This window comes from Stenella coeruleoalba, assembly GCF_951394435.1.
Source record: "Stenella coeruleoalba genome assembly, chromosome: 20".
Taxonomy (NCBI): Eukaryota; Metazoa; Chordata; class Mammalia; order Artiodactyla; family Delphinidae; genus Stenella; species Stenella coeruleoalba.
Genome location: NC_137166.1, coordinates 26,663,139 through 26,682,094, shown reverse-complemented (window position 1 = coordinate 26,682,094; position 18,956 = coordinate 26,663,139). Strand labels below are relative to the sequence as shown.

Here is an 18,956-nt window from a genome sequence, read left to right as displayed (position 1 = left end):
GTGGTCTTTATCTAATTAAACTAACTGAATGGCGGGGAAGGGTGGCACAGGTCACATTCTTCCACCTTTAATTATTATAAGGGAAATTGTTATTTTAATAGAGATTTGAACAAAGCATGTAAAACTGTATCGGTGCATGGTGGGCACAGAAAGCAATCGAGGGGTCATGCCACATTAGCAGGCCCAAGCCTTGTTCGATTATTCTATATTATAGATGTCAGTTTTCAACCTAGGCTGTTCCCTTGATTTACCTGGGGATTCTTAAACTGAGAGCTGAGAAAAAGAAGAAAAGCTGGTTCATTCTAACCACAACTCCCAATCATTCTACACTCCTACAGCCCCCGCACTTCCAGTCCTCCTGGACCCAGGTCAAATAATCCAGTCCCCTAACAGGTCGAGCTGGTCTGGCCACCCCCAGATTTGAGGAATAACACAGGTCATCATGCCAATGCAATTCTTTCTCGGAGACCTCAAACAATGTAAAAGATAACCTGGCTTAGTTGGGATATGAGAAATAACTGATTAATAATATTAGTTATGAATACCACATGAACTACCCAGATAGATTCTAATATAGTAAGACAATGCCTAAACATAACTAACTTTTCCTTAATAATTTAGAAGGCTCACCAGAAAGTACACAGTTTCAGCACCCCATTACACAGAATAATTATAATTTGTTATACGCATGGGAATGTACCATTAAAGAGAACATCTGATAAACAGAGGGCTAATTATCACACTTACTTGTGGTTGTGATTGGAGGGAGCTCTTCTGGCTGCTTGACATCTTTCTTTGGAGCAGAGAGTTGCTCATCTAAGTTCTTTAGGCGATCTTTATCCTTTAGGAGGTTTCCAGGTTTCAGCTCATTTATGTCTAATGCAAGGTTCTTGCAGAGGACCTCAATCTCAAACTTCAAGTTTAACTGCATAATTCCAGTATTCAATTAGAATATTAAAAATGAAAATTTACCTTCATAATATACAGTATTCTCACCCATTTGTCATAGTGCTTCCCCACAAATACCCTCTTTTTCCTGTAAATCTTAATAATGTAAAGCCAGAGAGTGTTCTTAGGGATAAGGAGCAACAAATTTACCTTTAAGTCATGTTCCTGATGTAGCTCAGCTAATACATTCATAATTGCCATTGTCCAGGGGTTGGGTGGCCTAAAAACCTAAAGAAAACCGTTATGTTAAATAAGCTTGCCCCAAAATTACTCTTTAATTTGTATTATCTAAAAGTTAAGCACTTACACCTATGTGGCCATAATAAAACCCCTAGCCTTCCCATTTACAATACTGTATTTCAGAAAAACACCAGAACCCAAAACCACCCATTAAAATCAGTCCTATAATACTACTTGGCCTCTCAATTTGGAAACCCGAGTTTCCCTGAGGAAAATTAACTGAACTAGCTCTATGTCCATAAGAACTAAGGTTATAGCCTCTAAATCTTGTGCTAAAACAAACTAACTCTTACAAATTAGCCATCAATAAAATATTAAAATTTACTCACCACACTACGAATGCTAGATTCTAAGACTTTGGCAACAAAGGGGACTACATAAAGCAACTCTTGCTGTCCTTTAACATAAGCCTCTAGCAGCAAAGATTTTACATCCAAGTCCTAGAATAAAAAACGTATTTTTAAAAGCTAGTAATATACTAGAAAATCCCTCACAAACACCCCCAATTATACCTTGCCAAACTCACCCCTGAAATTGAAATCAATAACCTGACCCTCGCCTTATGAAAAGGAAGGGGTAGCAATCATACCTTATTGGTTTTTGTTTATCCTGCTAAACAATGTAAGGCCATGAGCATGCAATTAGGGATTCAAAACATGGGCCAAACTTTTACAGCCCCAAATAAAGTCAAGACTTTTAAACAGAATATGCTGTATGAACATTCTCAAGTTTTACATGAGCTTTTAGTTGAAACTCACAGTGTGTAAGATGGGTTTATTTTTAGCTAGTGTGATCATTCCCAGCCAATGTCCCAAATTCTTCAGCAAAGAACGATCAGAGAAATTGGCTGCAGCTTTATCAGAGGTCAGGAGCACCTGAAATAGTGCAGGATTAAGGAAGGTATGACAATGAGCTTATAAAAAAATATTCTCAACTAAATGTTTAAGAATTCCATTATTCTACATTAAAAACAAGCTGTCAATAGAGAACACGCCCCCAAAGTAGATCTCGTCCATGTATCATTGTGATATTTTGTGTGTTCAGTGACATTTTTACCTTCAAATGCCTTTCCATTTAAAACAAACAAAAAAAAGGTAATACAAGTATATTGTATAAAGTAACACAAGGTTAAAAGTATCATGTATGGTCCCACAACTAAAAATTTTAGCTAGGTTTGAAGCAGAGACCCAACTGCAAATCTATCTGGAAGAGCTAAATTCAATTCAAATGAAGACTATAGCTATACTTTTTAAGTCCTTCCCAGACAGCAGGCATACTGAGGAACATAACAAGATTGCAGTAAATGTTGTGATCTTTAGCATTATCTCTGGAGACAACTAAGATAACTTTCTAGAATACAGTGTAATATTGCTTACACACTTATCACATTTCTAGGATACCTAATCCATTTCTTCAATTCTTTACTTCTTTCTTAAGGGGGACAGAACCAACACATGAGAGTGCCTTGGGTACACATGAAGAGTGTCTTGGGTACACACATATATCCACTTACTATATGATACCTTTTAATTTATGACTTTAAGTTTAAATCTGTAATTTAAACTTCTGTTTAAAAGAAAGGATCTTGAAATTCTGCTCCAGATTATGTGGAAATTTTTATATATCCCAATCATCCTTGCTATCAAATAACAAAGGCTGAATATAGTTATGTTCCTTAACTCCATACAGCAACAGCAGAATGGCACAAAGTCAGCTGTGCAACAGAAAGGAGACAGGAATTCTTTTGCACTACAGCGTAACCAAGAATAGGGAAAATTCCTATCCACAGGTTTAAATATAGTGCTGGTTCCTAAGCCAATATTCCAAGTTATTCAGCAAAGAATGTTTTCAGCTACATGCTGGTTCACACTGTTTTCTTGAAAAGTTATTCCTCCTAAGAAAAATACTTGGATTTTATAGAACAAGCATTAGCTCATTAGGAAGAGTTTGAACTTAAACTTCTGAGAATGCTAAACAACAGCTATTCCACAATAGGTCTAGAGTCTTGAGATATCTGGCACTTAAGACATAAGGGAAAATACTCACTGCAGCACTGTTTCTGTAATAGTGAAAGATATTATCAACCAATATAATGGATTTCTATAAGACTATTAAAAAGAGAGGGATTAAAGCTAAGAGTATATAATCAAATAATATGCGGAGGGAGAAAAAAGAACTGAAACATCTACTGTCACTTTAAACTTTAAAATTACAAAATATGTAGTCCCTCAACCCCATCTTTCTTACTCTCCACTTGACCAAAAGAGGATAAATTACTAATCTACACCCTGCTATTAACAGACCTGACACCAGAACTATTGTTTTCCTAAAAACATGCACAAAGGGTAAAGATTTCAAAACCATGCATAGAATGATGAAAACAAATTCACGAGTGGTTACTTTCAAAGTAAATAGCGCACAGAATATGTCTGTGAGACTAAATTCTTCAGGAAAATTTAGTTCTATATTTGAAACAAACCCTAGAGCAACTTTCATAAATACTTTAACATATACACATACAGGGGAAAACAGCAATACCCCTCCCCCTCCAATTACACCTGTACAATCAAGTATTCCCAAACTCAAAACATTAATAAAAAGAAATACAAGAACACTTACTTTGATGTTTCTATAGGTCTCATTCAGAACCATCTTATTAAATTCAGGATTCTTCAGTGTGTCAAGGAAGTTTGAATATAGGCTGTGAAAGTTTGGCTCAATACTGACTCTCTTCATAACCAGGTATTGTGAAACCCAAGGCATAAATTCTTCCTTCACAGTTTCCTTTAGTTCTTCAACCTAGAAAACCATTATGACATGGGAAGTATACAATTAAAAGATGATAAAATAACAGTTTTGTGTTTTCTTTCTGTGAACAATACTACAGCACGTGCTCCTTGCAAAATTAGAAGCTAAAGTACATGCTAGGGCTTCCCTGGTGGCTCAGTGGTTAAGAATCCGCTTGCCAATGCAGGGGACATGGGTTCTGAGCCCTGGTCGGGAAAGATCCCACATGCCACGGAGCAACTAAGCCCATGCGCCACAACTACTGAGGCCACGTGCCACAACTACTGAAGCCCATGCGCCTAGAGCCCATGCTCCATAACGACAGGCCACTGCATTGAGAAGCTCGCGCACCACACAAGGAATAGCCCCTGCTCGCCACAACTAGAGAAAGCCTGCGCACAGCAACGAAGATCCAACACAGACAAAAATAAATTAATTAATAAAAATAAATAAAGTACCATGCTACATCTCTCCCAATTTCAGACAGATGCTATCCAAGTACAGTATGTTCAATTCCATCTAAGTATAGAGTCAATCATCTCTAACTGGGTGATTAGAACTGGAACATCTACTGTCACTTTAAACTTATAAAATATGTAGTCCCTCAACCCCATCTTACTTACTCTCCATTTGACCAAAAGAGGATATATTACTAATCTACAAACCTGCTATTAACAGACCTGACACCAGAACTATTGTTTTCCTAAATTTATATCTCCAGAAATTATCGGTAAAGTTTGAAACTTCTCTTCCAAAAGGGATGCTGAGTGCTTCAAAATTCTCCCCCAATCAATTATGGTGGGATTTTCAAAGGCAGCACTTGCATTATAAATTACATCTCAAAACCCACTTGTTCAGGCTAATCTTGTTGACTAAAACGGACATTTCCAAGTATTGTCTTAGCACATAATCTTGTGCATCATTACCTTTCAGAAGCTCTACCTCACTTACTAGGTGCCTAATGGTTTCTGGGAGGGCATGAATTGTGATTAGAAAGACAAATGAAATTTCCATCATCATGAAATCATTTTCAAGTTTACTTCAAAAAGGCTATAACTCACTGCAAAACAATGTTATTTGGGACTTCCCTGGAGGTCCAGTGGTTAAGACACCGCACTTCCACTGCAGGGGGTGTGGGTTCAATACCTGGTAGAGGAACTAAGATCCCACACGCCACAAGGTGCAGCCAAAATAGAAAAAAATAAAAAATAATACCAGTGCTATTTAATGTCTACAAAATCCACAACCAGTAGTTGTATATCCATGTTCCCTTCATTTTCATTCTATTATCTCTACCTTTAAAAGTATTAAAAGGGTGCAGAATGTCATATATAAATCCCCCAACCCATCAAGGAAAAGAATAGAGAGCATTTGTAGTGATATATAAACTATTATTTCAGACTCACCTTTTGTGTCATATTTGACTGGGAGAGGTTGTTGAAGATAAAAGCAATTTTCTCTTGGATATTTTCTGGGGGCTCTACGATTCTCTCTGTTTGATCTGTGGCCACAAGTAATGTATCTATATTTGTAGTATTAATAGAAGGCTAAAGAAATAAAATACATAAAATAAACAAACTGAAATCCTTCCTAGACAAATCCCGGGGCGGGAATGTATACAGATTTCTTTAGTATACAAAATATACATGGTGTGTATGACTGTGTACTGGAAGTGCTGGAAAGACTATGTATTGAACTATTATTAATAGTGGCTGTGTGTGGGAAATCGGGGTGGGAAGGCAGAGAGACAAAGGGAGAAATGCTTTTTTTTAGTCGGCATGTGTTGTTTATAATAAAATTAAAATACATGTTCACTACTGGATATATTACAACATATCAAATCCAACAAAGAAAAAAGACAGACCTACTTACTGGCACATCTTTCTTAAAGCTGACTCCAGTTGGCCTGGTGACTGTAACTGTTTTAGCAACAGTGGTGGTTGTTGAGGTGGTTACCATAGTGCTAACCTGACCAGCAAGGGGAGCTTTCGCTGGAACCTGGGCCTGGGCCTGGGCTTGAGCCAGTGCAATACTTCCAGGGGTTGTGATAGAGCCCTGCATTTTCACAGGAGGATCTCTAGATTGCTGTCCATACTCGATATACTATGGGGGTAGGAAGAGAGAAACACATTAAAAGAGTTCTTAACAGAAACTGAAATTTTTGAATTACACCTCGCTCACTACTGAGAGAATAGAAATTATTTCAGAGCATTCTTTTGGTTCATATATCTCCCTTACATCTCACCCCATTCTGGTCCATATTCCTATATCTATAATATATAAATATAATATATATATAATATATAGTGGATACCATGAACTCCTTAAGGAGTAAAGGTAAAATATTAATATGTTTCTAAAGTATTTATCAGAGAACTAGTCTAACAAAACAAGTTCCAAAAGAGTAGCCACAAATGCCTGCATATAAATTTCCTTAAATCCCTTAATACATGTAAAGTTTTAAAAATTATATAGTAAACTGATTTCTTTTTCTTAAATTTTATTTATTTATTTTTGGCTGTGTTGGGTCTTTGTTGCTGCATGCGGGCTTTCTCTAGTTGCTGCAAGTAGGGGCTACTCTTCCTTGTGGTGTGTGGGCTTCTCGTTGTGGTGGCTTCTCTTGTTGCAGAGCACAGGATCTAGGCACGCGGGCTTCAGTAGTTGTGGCACGCAGGCTCAGTAGTTGTGGCTTAGTTGCTCTGCGGCATGTGGGATCTTCCTGGACCAGGGCTCGAACCCGTGCCCCCTGCATTGGCAGGCGGATTCTTAACCACTGCGCCACCAGGGAAGCCCAAACTAATTTCTTTTCTATTGGATGCTGATGAGAAAACCGTGGCCTAAAAAACACACTGCAATATGAGTCCGCTCTCAATAAAGCTATTACCACAAAACAGTGTATACCACACCACCTAGCCAACTGGAGGTAAGCATTATACTGGATGTTCTAGGACAAGGTTTTCTTTCCATTTCACAGACCAATAAAAGTCCTTCTCACACACAAATCAGAAGACTGACACACCCTTTGTGATACTATTTCCCACAGCTTGTACCTATAACAAAACAAACTATTATCTATATATACAATAACTTTATTCAAAAAAGGGGACGGGGCTTCCCTGCTGGCACAGTGGTTGAGAGTCTGCCTGCCGGTGCAGGGGACACGGGTTCGTGCCCCGGTCCGGGAAGATCCCACATGCCACGGAGTGGCTGGGCCCGTGAGCCATGGCCGCTGAGCCTGCGCATCCGGAGCCTGTGCTCCGCAACGGGAGAGGCCACAACAGTGAGAGGCCCGCGTACAGGAAAAAAAAAGGGGGGGGGGACATTTTCAAGGAAGGACAATCTCTGAAGAAAGTACAGCCCTTTAAATTGACTATAGAAATATAAACAATGACCTCCCTTCTCTTCTCTGGGTATCTTGTTACAGTGGGAACTAGGATCACTGCTTTGTGTGATCACTTTCATACCACCTCCCTTGTTCTCTCTAGTCTTCCAAGGCCCATATTTCCAGCTCTCAATTCCAAAAACACTCGATTGTAGTAAGCCTCTGACCTCCCATCCTAGCTTTTCAAACTCTGCTTTCCTGTCTAGTTTTCAGTGCTATAGTTTTGGCACAGTCCTCCACCCCCTCAAGAGGCATGAATACACTCCTGCCCCCCATGCTATGGTTTCCTACGCTAAACCATCATAATGACCCTACCCTCCTACAAACAAACCCAGTGGGATGAGGTAGAAAGCGCTGGACTAAATTATAATAGAATTAAAAGTAAGTTCAAATTCTGATCTTTCTGATTTCTTAAAAATATGATCTTATAAAGCAGTTCATCTTTTATTTTAATAAAGTAAAATAAAGTCAACAGAGATTAATCAACTTTCTTTGTTCTCTATAAGCTGACTTTGACCAAAGGTAAGGCAAAAGTGTGAATGTTTAGTAATCACCTAAAAATCAATCATTAAAGTAATAGTTTACAAATTTCAAGAATAATCACAAAATGTGGCTTAAAATATATATTCTCTAGGTCCATTTCCTCAGGGACTATCTCCTTTTTAACCTCAAAGGAATCTAAGCAGGTAGTTTAAGAAGGCTGTATTTTGGGCTTCCCTGGTGGCGCAGTGGTTGGGAGTCCCCCTGCCGATGCAGGGGACACGGGTTCGTGCCCCGGTCCAGGAAGATCCCACATGCCGCATAGTGGCTAGGCCGGTGAGCCATGGCCACTGAGCCTGCGCACCCGGAGACTGTGCTCCGCAATGGGAGAGGCCACAACAGTGAGAGGCCCGCGTACCGCACAAAAAAAAAAAAAGGAAGGCTGTATTTTTAAGAAACAGCTGGTCTGAAAGTTTTATATGAAACAGCTCTGGGAATTCTCTGGTGGTCCAGTGGTTAGGACTCGGCGCTTTCACTGCCGTGGCCCTGGTTCAATCCATGGTTGGGGAACTAAGATTCTACAAGCCGCGTGGAGCAGCACACCCCCCGCCCAAAACCACAGAAACAAAAAAACAAACCAAACCACCACCACCACCGAAACAACAAAAAGAAACAGCTCTGATTCATGTTAACATTTAAATCAGAGGGACAACTTTACTTATTTTAATCAAAGAGTCCCACTCCAAATCCTTTTTAGACTCAGGCAAGGGATTCTTGGTAACAGCGAAAGATGTCTACCTCAATAGCATTATTAGGCTAAAAGAACTAGCAAAAGCCTTTTATTAAATCAAGCAAAACCACTGCTTACAAAAGGTAACCCAAAATCTGTATTTTTTCATGATTAACCTGCAAAACAAGCAACAAATAATATGTATACTTGTATCATGCCAATCATTAAGAAATCTTAATGCCATTGCCAGTAAATCCAAATTCAAATTAAAATAGATAAACCATCCAACTACGTAGGTACTGAAGACACTTACCTCCTGTAAATGATGTGGAAATTGCATAAAGTGACTAATAGAAGCCAAGTGCTGACAATACTGGGGATAGTCCTTCAATCTGCCAACAAAAACATTCATTCTTTACCATTTCATGTAAGAACAGAGGCAGCACAATTTAAAATTTTTCAAAAGCTAGTCTAGGCCATTTCCCCCCTTTCTCCCTTTGAAATACCTTATTTGAAGAGAATGCCAAAAGGAAGAACAAAGAAGTAAGGGGGTGGATATTTATGAACTTCACCCCTTTTACATCAAAAAAGTTATTACTGATTGTTTTTTAAAGGTCTTATTCCACTTAATATTAGATTACAATGAGCCACTAAAACTACTGTCTGGAAACGACTCCAAATGTTCATCAACAGGTGAATAGAAAAACAATTTGCTAATGAACCCACAGAATGGAATACTACTCAGCAGTAAAAAGAAACAGACTACTGAAACATGCAGTAACATGGATAAATCTCAAAAGCATCATGCTATGTGCAAGTCAGACTCATACACATTGTGTATGATTCCATTTAAATAATACTCTGGAAAAACTAGACAAATCAGATCAGTGATTGCCAGGGGTTAGATGTGAGGGAAAGTTAACTACAAAGGGGGAATAAGAAAACTTCTTGGGGGTGACGAAAATATTCTGTATCTTGATTGTGGTGTTGGTGGCAGTGGTTATACAACTGTTAGAATTTGTCAAACTTCAAAGAGCTGTTCACCTGAAATACTGACTTTTATGTATATAAAGTATACCTCAATAAACAAACCAAAAAAATTGCTATTTCATTTTATACTTTTCCTACCACATATTTGTCAACTGTAACGAATTTAATTGTTTTCACTTCTTCCTCTTTTACTTCATACAGTCATGAAGATTAGTTAATATACATATCATGATAAGGCATGGCAAGAATTAGTTGAAAAGTAAGCTACTGTTTCTCCTTATATTAAAAAAGAGAAGCTTCACAGGAAACCTATCCACTCACCTATTTTTAAATCTATCTAGTGCAGCAATCCCAAAATAATACATTTTGGATCCAAAAGGCTTGCGTAAGGCTTCAAGAACATATCGTAGGGCCAAACCTAATGCCATGTAAGTGACCAGTCCTTTTTCGATTATACCACCGAACAGGCAGGCTGTTATATGTAACTCTTTATCAGGGTACTGGGGGAAGAACCGATATTCTTCGAACAAGTTCCTTAGCATACAGTTAAATACTTCTCGTTCTCTCTTTATGGTAGAATCTTTAAACCTCTGTAGCATTTCTAATACCTGGAGAAAGCAAGAAAAAATAATATACACATAAAGGAAACCATTATTAAGAGCATTCCTCAAATATTCTTTATTGTTAAGCAGAATATTTAAGAATAAACTGAGCTTGAGACAAATATTAAGGTTTCCAAAGATGCACAAACATATCAAAACACTTTGTGTTGGGATTTCACTTTGAAAAGGGCATTTAAGATTTACCTAAACCATAAAGAATTAGATCGTCCTAGACACTCACCTCATCAACAGACATGGTTGGATGTGGTGGGTGATTATATATTCTCTGGAAATAGCTGTTTGCTTCATCATCTATCTCTTTACTAAAGTGCTGATTTGCCTCTGGCCACACCTGAGACAAGTCCGCTGTTAGAAACAGAAAAGCAACCAGTGGGCATTTAGGCTCTTCCTTCACTCCCCCACATAAAGCATCACTCCCCCACATAAAGCAGAGCCAGAGAGACCAATACAGTTTGAATTTTAAGGAAAAAATAAAGTGTTTTAAGTGGTCAAGTTTCAATATTCAAGTGCTCTAGGGACACAAAAGATTCTCACAAAACTGCCTTACAACCATAGTCCTACCCTAGTACTTTCTTCATAAGGATTTATCACACCATGAAAGTTCACTAGGTTCAAATTCATAATGCACTTACCCTCAATACAACCTCACTTGAGGTTAACAAATCTTTACTACTTTATTAAAAAAAAAAAATCACCTTTTACATGTAAGAATTCTCAATGCATGTGCATGACACTTGATATAAACACAACGCATGCTACAAAACATAACATTCAGACAAGTCTTTCACACTAACATTTTAAAGTCACTGTCACTTGGTATACTTTCAAACCTTGTATGATGAATGTTTAGACCCAATGACAAGGATATTTATAAGCCAATGATACCTATGTATTTACAAAGAGGACGTCTCTGATTTTGAAATAACCTACTAAAGGAGATTAAAACTTAAAAAATTGGTTTTTGTAGCATCATATATATGGCAATACTTATGTGTATTATAAGGCTATATATATCATAAAGCTATTATATTAAAATAAACATTAAAGTAAATATAGTTATTTACTTTATAAACTGCCAAGCTGAAACAGAAATCTGAAATTCTCCTGGCTGCTCCTGATTTGGTAAAAAAAAAAAAAAAGGAAAGAAAAGGAAAGAAAAGAAAAAAAACACTAAAAAATCTTTAGGATAAGTATAAGACTTACATACATAGACTTAAACTGATGAAAGTCTTTTCTCTTTACTTCTTACTTTTAGGATAACACCTCAAAGGATGCTACCTCTTATTAACAGTCACCTTGTTCTGGCAATCCAGGATCAAAGGTGGAATGATACCTCAAATTTTTGTTTTAATAATTTAAATGTATGAATTTACTCCCACTGATCTAGGAGGCGTATCAACGGCCCTACTAACAATATATTAAGATAAGTCAATGTCTTTGTCCATGTATCTCTAGGGACAACAAATTGGACATGCAAGTTTTATATGCATCAGTCACACTTCACAATCACAGACAACACTACCACTTACAAGGTTTCATCTTACTCTGCTGGAATGTAGGCTGGTTCAGTCCAGAGGTGCCCAGTTTCCTCTGCACAAAAGGATCGTTATTCACTGCAGGGAGTCCAAGAGCCCCAGTTCCTATACCAGTCAGGCTGCCTGTGCCAAGACCACCTACTAGAAAGAACGAAGGCAGCCAGAAGTTTTATCGTTACTCATATTCTTGACTTTATTCACATCAGAAAATAAGTTTTTAATTAAAAAATTATATTAATTAAAAAATTAGGGTCTTTTGTTAACTCAGTGGTAACTAGGTTACAGAGTTATTACAACATTTCACTCCTTAGCTTTTAGTACTCTAAACTTATACTCTGGCAATAAAAGGTTCAGATAGCTTAGGAGAAACATGTGGTTACTAGAGGGGGAAAAAATGTAACCTTTACTTCAACATTAAGTTAAAAGCCAAAATATGTGGGGCTTCCCTGGTGGCACAGTGGTTGAGAGTCCGCCTGCCGATGCAGGGGACACAGGTTCGTGTCCCGGTCCGGGAGGATCCCACATGGCGCGGAGCGGCTGGGCCCGTGAACCATGGCCGCTGAGCCTGTGTGTCCGGAGCCTGTGCTCCGCAACGGGAGAGGCCAAAACAGTGAGAGGCCCGTGTACCGCAAAAAAAAAAAAAAAAAAGCCAAAATATGTGGAAAAGTTTTAGGGATTTACTATCATTTCCAAGGTAGGTGCAAAAAGGCAGAACATATACCTGAATCTGGTGTGTGAAATATTCTACCTCTATTATACCAACCTTGAGTAATTCATAAAGCTATGAGTTTTGATCTAAGCCTAAGTTCTTCAGAATGTGGTTAACACACTTTTAATATTTGTACTATCATCTGATAATACAATCCGTACTGAATAATTCAACTAACTTTACAAGTACAAATATCCTCATTGCAATTTGACTAAATTAATGTAATGTTTTTCTCTTCCCAACTTTGGATATGAGCGCAATTTTTCACGATTTAGTTCAAGCAGCTTTCCTTTATCATAGTGACTCCAAAACACCTTATATACACTAAGGCACGATGAGGCTTACAAATAATCTGCACCCCTACCCACCAACCCCCTTACCTGGAAGCTGTGATGAAAGTCCTCCAATACCACTGAATGCAGTTGTCTGATTTGGGGTTGAAAGGGGTGGAAATGCTTTTGCTGGTGACTGTGGGGTACTGAATGCAGAACCCAAATTTGGAGGAAAGCCCTGCATACTCTGGGTGTGAGGGGCAGCTGAACCACCTATACTAAGAGATGCCATTCCAGCAAGAGGGTCAATCTAAAGAAAAACATTATAAAAACGTATTAAACATACTTCAAGCAAAGGCAGACAAACGACACAGGTAAAGCAATCTTTAGCGACAGCTCTTCAAATGCTTTATATAAACTGCAAAACCACACACAATCTTGATGATGCTTAAATCCCCAAATCAAGAGTACCAGTCATTTTTCTTATTATATCATAGATAGACTAGGTTTAAAGAGTTAGCCCCTGCCAAAGAACCAGAGCCACAATATGAGGGCTATAAAACTTCAAGAATAACATTTCATACGAATTTCTCTGAAGCTGTACTACTAAACATTTAGTAGTGACATGGGGCAGTCCGTAAAATTTCCCGTAAGCCCCTTTAAAAGAATTCTCTCAATGCAAGTTATTTAACTTTCAACACAATAAAAGCATTAGAAATTAGAAATCTAGTCAAAACAAATATATCTAGTCAAAATTTGAGAATCTTGGGGTTGGAGGAGATCAGCTCTGATTAAAAAAAAAAAAAAATCAAAACCAAAAAAAACCCCAAAACAAAAACAGAAACAAAAAACAAGGTATACTATTCACCAAAAGATTTTATAAAATATCTAATAACTGCACTTCTAAGCTTCTTAGTTTGTGGCATTATTTCAGACCTTTGTGACTATAGAAAATAATACACAAAATGCCTTTTATAAAGTGGTCACTGAAGAATCACTAAATGCTCTTTCTTTTCTTAAAATAAACCCCAATCTGCCATTCAATGCAGCTGAAAATAGAAGCGGAATATGTTGCTCCCAGAGAGAAGGGGGTGGTTGGTGTCAGGGAGTAACTTAAATGTACCTTGTTTTTAAAAGAGCAGTTCAGTTGAGAGCTGAAGAGCCCCAGTTATAACAAGTCCTTATGCTCTAGCACTGTTGCTTGGCCCGTGAAGCTACAAACAAGACACATCAGGTTCAAAGGCAGTGCTTATTTCTCAAGTCTAAGTTATTCTTATCTTAAAAAGAAGCCCTAAATAAGTTGTTTTGTATCTTTCCTCTCATAGTCATGTTCTTTCTACTTAATGATTAAAATCTATTCTCAACCACAATGCCTATTTACGGATCTCCTTTAAGTGGATACTAGACATGCAGTTATCTAAAATATAATAAATTCAGACAAAAATTTCCTTTGAGTAGATTATTAATGATGATGTACAAGTTTATTCTATTCCAAGTCTATGAACAAATGGAGATGTACCAAGTGTAGTGTTCATTTACCTGAACAGGAGAAATGGCATCTAAGCTGCTAGCACTAGGAGGGCGTCCTTTTGGCATAACTCCAGGTGGTGGCTGTCTGGCCTTGTTCATAACATTACTGCAGTTGGCTACCATGGTGAGGATGGTTTCTGATAACTCCTGAGAAACACTCCTTAAGAGAAATGAAAAGTGAAAAACGTCACTTATTATTTCCTAGAACACCTAAATAAACAAATCTAGGTTTCTAATAAAGAAAACTTGCTAGAACCTATGGCCAAATTTCCACCATATCCCATGTTTTTGCACCTGTCATTAATCACCAGGATTTTCTGAGCACTGGCTTTCTCTTGAAAATATTTTTTACACCTCTGAAATTAAGCCTTGTGTATAGTGTTGCCTATGTATTTTGAAATACTATGCTGTAAGAAACATTCCATATCCTCAACTACTTCATCAAAAATTATGCCCAAATCTGGACATATCAAAGTAAACAGGTAAGCATTTTTTAGACTAGGTTCTCATAGTCAAAAATAAGACTTTTATTTAAGTATAGATAAAAATGCCATACCCATAGTCACTAACTATATTTGGCAAGCACATACAGAATTGACTGACTTCTAAAATGTCAAATAGGATGCGTGGGTTTGATCCTTGGTCGGAGAACTAAGATCCTGCATGCTGTGCAGCGTGGCCAACAAAAACAGCACTACATCAAAATCTACAATTTTTTTACTTTTGCCAACATGAAAAAAATGAGTGGTTCAAATACGGACTAGAGGGAGGGGGCAATGTAGGGGCAGGGGATTAAGAGGTACAAACTATTACGTATAAAATAAGCTACAAGGTTATATTGTACAATACAAGAAATACAGCCAGTATTTTATAATAACCATAAATGAAGTATAACCTTTAAAAATTATGAATTAGTACACCTGTGACATATAATATTGTAAATCAAGGATATTCAATAAAAATAAAAAATATGGGCTACAAATGAAAATGAACAATGAGTTATTTTTACATCCACTGAAGCAAGGGAGAAAAACATTACAGACCATGGAAAAGAAAAGAGAGATGTCAACTCCTAACGGTGTGGACCTACTTATTTAAGTTAGTAGTAAGTAGTAAAACCATTAATTTCCAAAAGATATTTCAAATAGAAGAACATGAGTAGCTGTCTCTAGCCTCTATGTACCTGGGTTAAAAATACCCACCTCCCCTGCAATTAAAACTTCATGTTAAAAAAACTTCATGGAGATAGCCATATTTCAACTTTCAGATTAGCTACAAGACAACGGGGAAATAGACCAACTGCCTCTGGTTATACTAAAAGGAGAACTTGCTATAGAGAAAACTTTTGCACCTAACAAAATTACACATGCATTTCCCTTTAACGTAACAATTACTTCTGGTGGGCCCAAATATACACTGGCAAAAATGATGTATGCAAAATGCTATTCGTTGCAACATTATTTGTGACACAGAGTGGAATAAACAGAATATCTACCAATGGGTACTGATTTACTAAGGCACAAAACATCTATTCAGTGGAGTACAACAGATTAATTACAAGGAATAAGGAAACTATAATTTCATGGCATGGACTCTGGGATATATGATCAAATGAAAGAAGCATAGTGCAATAAGTATATAATATACTACCTTTTCTACCGGAAAGAGGAAAATATATACTTTTCTAACACAGAGATAACCCACAAAAAAACAAAAATGGTTAACTACAGGCGAATAAAAGAACAAGGTGTTAAAGTTCAGTGGGTTTAACAGTATTAAAGTTAGTGTTAAAGATGTGCCTAAAAATGCATACAGAATCACAGGGTAAAGAATAGCTTATTGATTCTTATTGATAAGAAAATCTCCAATCTTAGCTGAACACAAGGCTTACCCAAACAGAGATTTCAGGGACCAAAGATGACAAAGAATACAGACATTACTGAATTCGTTCAGAAAAGAGCAATAACAAAACAAAAAACGCTTGTGTGGGGGTAAAATCTGATTTCAAGAATTGCCACATTATTTAAACTTTCCAGTTTTCGACCACAAATTATAAGACATGCAACACATGCACACACACACACACACAAAGAAGGCATGGCCCGTACGTAGGGAAAAAATGCTATCAAGAGAAACTGTCCCTCAGGAAGAACGGATGTTGGACTTAACCAGACAAAGACTTTAAATCAGCCATTTTAACTATGTTCAAAGAAAAAAAAAGTCAAAAGAACTACAGGGCCATTTCTCCACCTGTCTGGAAGGACATCGTTGTTGAGCTGTCAAGGAGAAAAACTACCATGGCTTCCAGTTCTTTGACAAAACCTCAGATGCGTGGCCTTCTGGCCAAGCGTCTGTGATTTCATATTGCTGGAGCATTCATTATCTCCTTGGGAATTGCAGCTTTCTGTAAGTTTGCTGTGGCTGAACCAAGAAAGAAGGCCTATGCAGACTTCTACAGAAATTATGATTCCATACAAGATTTTGAGGAGATGAGGAAGGCTGGTATCTTTCAGAGTGTGAAGTGATTTTGGAATATAAAGAATTTCTTTGCATTTAGTTCCATGCAAGTTTGTCACTTACCTGTGTTCCTGAACTATGAAACTATGAACTACTAATATCTGGGCTAAGGAACAGCTTCTCTTGATAAATAAACGATTAACAAAAACAACAAAAAAAGAACTACAGGAAGTTTGAAAAAGATGTCTCAAAAAACAGAGTGTATCAATACAAATTTAAAAAGAAGAAAGTAAAATAACTGAAATGAGAACTTCACTACGGGTTCCCAACAGCAGATTCAAGCACGTAAAAAGCATCCAAGAACTTGAATATAGTCCAATAAAGATTGAAAAACTGAAAGGGAAAAAAATAAACACAGACTGAGACATGTGCAACACTACCAAAGGTACCAACAAAACATAATGAGAGGAGATAGAAAGGGGTAGAAAGAGTATTTGTTGATAAAATGGCTGAAAACTTTCCGAATTTGATGAAAATTAATTTACACATCCAAGAAGCTCAACAAATTCCAAGTAATATAAGCTCAAAGAAATTCATGCCTAGAAACAACATAATCAAGCTGTTGAAAGAAATAAATCTTAGCAGCAGCAAGAGGGGCAACTTATATACAAGGGAGCCTTTAAAAAAATTAATAGCTATGGAAGCCAGAAAGTAGTGGGACGGCATATTCAAAGTGTTGAAGAAAAAGTAATGTCAATCAGAAATCCTTTATTTGACAAAACTATCCTTCATATATAAAGGAAAAATTAAGATATTCTCAGATAAACAAAAGCTGAGGTAATTCATCGTTAACAGACCTGCCCTAATAGGAAATAATAGAGTGACTTTCCTGGTGGCACAGTGGTTAAGACTCTGCCGCACTACCAATGCAGGGGACCTGGGTTTGATCCCTGCTCAGGGAACTAGATCCCACATGCATGCTGCAACTAAGAGTTTGCATGCCACAACTAAGGAGACTACGAGCCGCAACTAATACCCAGCACAACCAAATAAACAAATACATAAATACTTTTAAAAAAAGGGGAAAGAAATAATAGAAACCCTTTGGGCTGAAATGAAGACACTATACAGTAACTCGAATCTGTATGAAAAAACAGAGCACCCGTAAAGGGACATAAGGAAATATTAAAACACATCATGACTGTATTTCTCGCTTATATATAATCCTTTTATCTCCTATTTGGCTTAAAGGACAATGATTACATTAAACAATAACATCAAATCTTTTGATGGGCACACAACGTATAAAGATACTATTTGACAATAGAAGCACTTTGTTTTTGTTTTTTTTATTCTTTGCGGTACGCGGGCCCCTCATCGCTGTGGCCGTGGAGCACAGGCTCCGGATGGGCAGGCTCAGCAGCCATGGCTCACGGGCCCAGCCGCTCCGCGGCACGTGGGACCCTCCTGGACTGGGGCACGAACCCGCGTCCCCTGCATCGGCAGGCGGACTCCCAACCACTGCGCCACCAGGGAAGCCCAAGAGCACCACTTTGAAGGAGGAAAGGAACAGAACTGTTTAGAGGAAATTTTTGCATCTTACTGAAATTCAGTTGGTGTTAATTGGAACTACATTGTTTTGAGTTAAAAATGTTAATTTTAATACCCAAAGGAAGAAAGAAACTCAAAAACATGTCAAAGTTAACAGCAAGGAAATTAAGGTGATACGCTAGAAAGATCTATTTAATATTAAAGGAAGAGACTTCCCTGGTGGTCCAGTGGTTAAGAATCCACCTGCCAATGCAGGGGACATGGGTTCGAGCCCTGGTCTGGGAAGATCGCACATGCTGCAGAGCAACTAAGCCCGTGCGCCACAACTACTGAGCCTGCACGCCACAACTACTAAGCCCACACGCCAGAACTACCAAAGCCTGCGTGCCTAGAGCCCATGCCCCGCAACAAGAGAAGCCACCGCAATGAGAAGCCCACGCACCACAACGAAGAGCAGCCCCCTGCTTGCCGCAACTAGAGAAAGCCTGCACACAGCAACAAAGATCCAATGCAGCCAAAACTAAATAAATAAATAAATAAAGACAAAACGAAACAAAAAAAAACACTAAAGGAGGCAGTAATGGAGGAATGGAGATGCAAAACAGACATACGACATATAGAAAAACTAAGCAAAAGAGCATGGGTAAATCCTACCTTAGCAGTAATTATGTCAAATGTAAATAAATTAAATACTCCAATTAAAAGGCAGAAATGGTCAAAAT

At 37.8% G+C, this 18,956-nt stretch overlaps 1 protein-coding gene and 1 pseudogene across 7 annotated transcripts in view; one reads left to right on the top strand and one right to left on the bottom strand.

Moving 5' to 3' along the window:
• The window catches only part of CNOT1 (CCR4-NOT transcription complex subunit 1), a 100,472-nt gene that overhangs the window by 21,030 nt on the left and 60,486 nt on the right, over positions 1–18,956 (bottom strand). For 2 of the 6 annotated variants that reach the window (XM_079907377.1, XM_079907380.1), the window contains exons 17-29: positions 14,236–14,386; positions 12,805–13,006; positions 11,725–11,856; positions 10,401–10,525; positions 9,879–10,165; positions 8,881–8,959; positions 5,848–6,078; positions 5,382–5,522; positions 3,808–3,987; positions 1,947–2,063; positions 1,518–1,628; positions 1,099–1,176; positions 748–925 (exon numbers count right to left, since the gene is read on the bottom strand). In XM_079907377.1, coding sequence (XP_079763503.1) covers positions 748–925; positions 1,099–1,176; positions 1,518–1,628; positions 1,947–2,063; positions 3,808–3,987; positions 5,382–5,522; positions 5,848–6,078; positions 8,881–8,959; positions 9,879–10,165; positions 10,401–10,525; positions 11,725–11,856; positions 12,805–13,006; positions 14,236–14,386 — 2,012 coding nt within the window. Of the gene's footprint in view, positions 1–747; positions 926–1,098; positions 1,177–1,517; positions 1,629–1,946; positions 2,064–3,807; positions 3,988–5,381; positions 5,523–5,847; positions 6,079–8,880; positions 8,960–9,878; positions 10,166–10,400; positions 10,526–11,709; positions 11,857–12,804; positions 13,007–14,235; positions 14,387–18,956 lie in introns of all 6 variants that reach the window. The other 4 variants (XM_079907375.1, XM_079907379.1, XM_079907378.1 and 1 more) reach the window with 3 other exon arrangements.
• LOC307178841 (cytochrome c oxidase subunit 6C-like) lies at positions 14,397–17,373 on the top strand (annotated as a pseudogene). Its single transcript has one exon. The product of its transcript is annotated as a cytochrome c oxidase subunit 6C-like (transcript).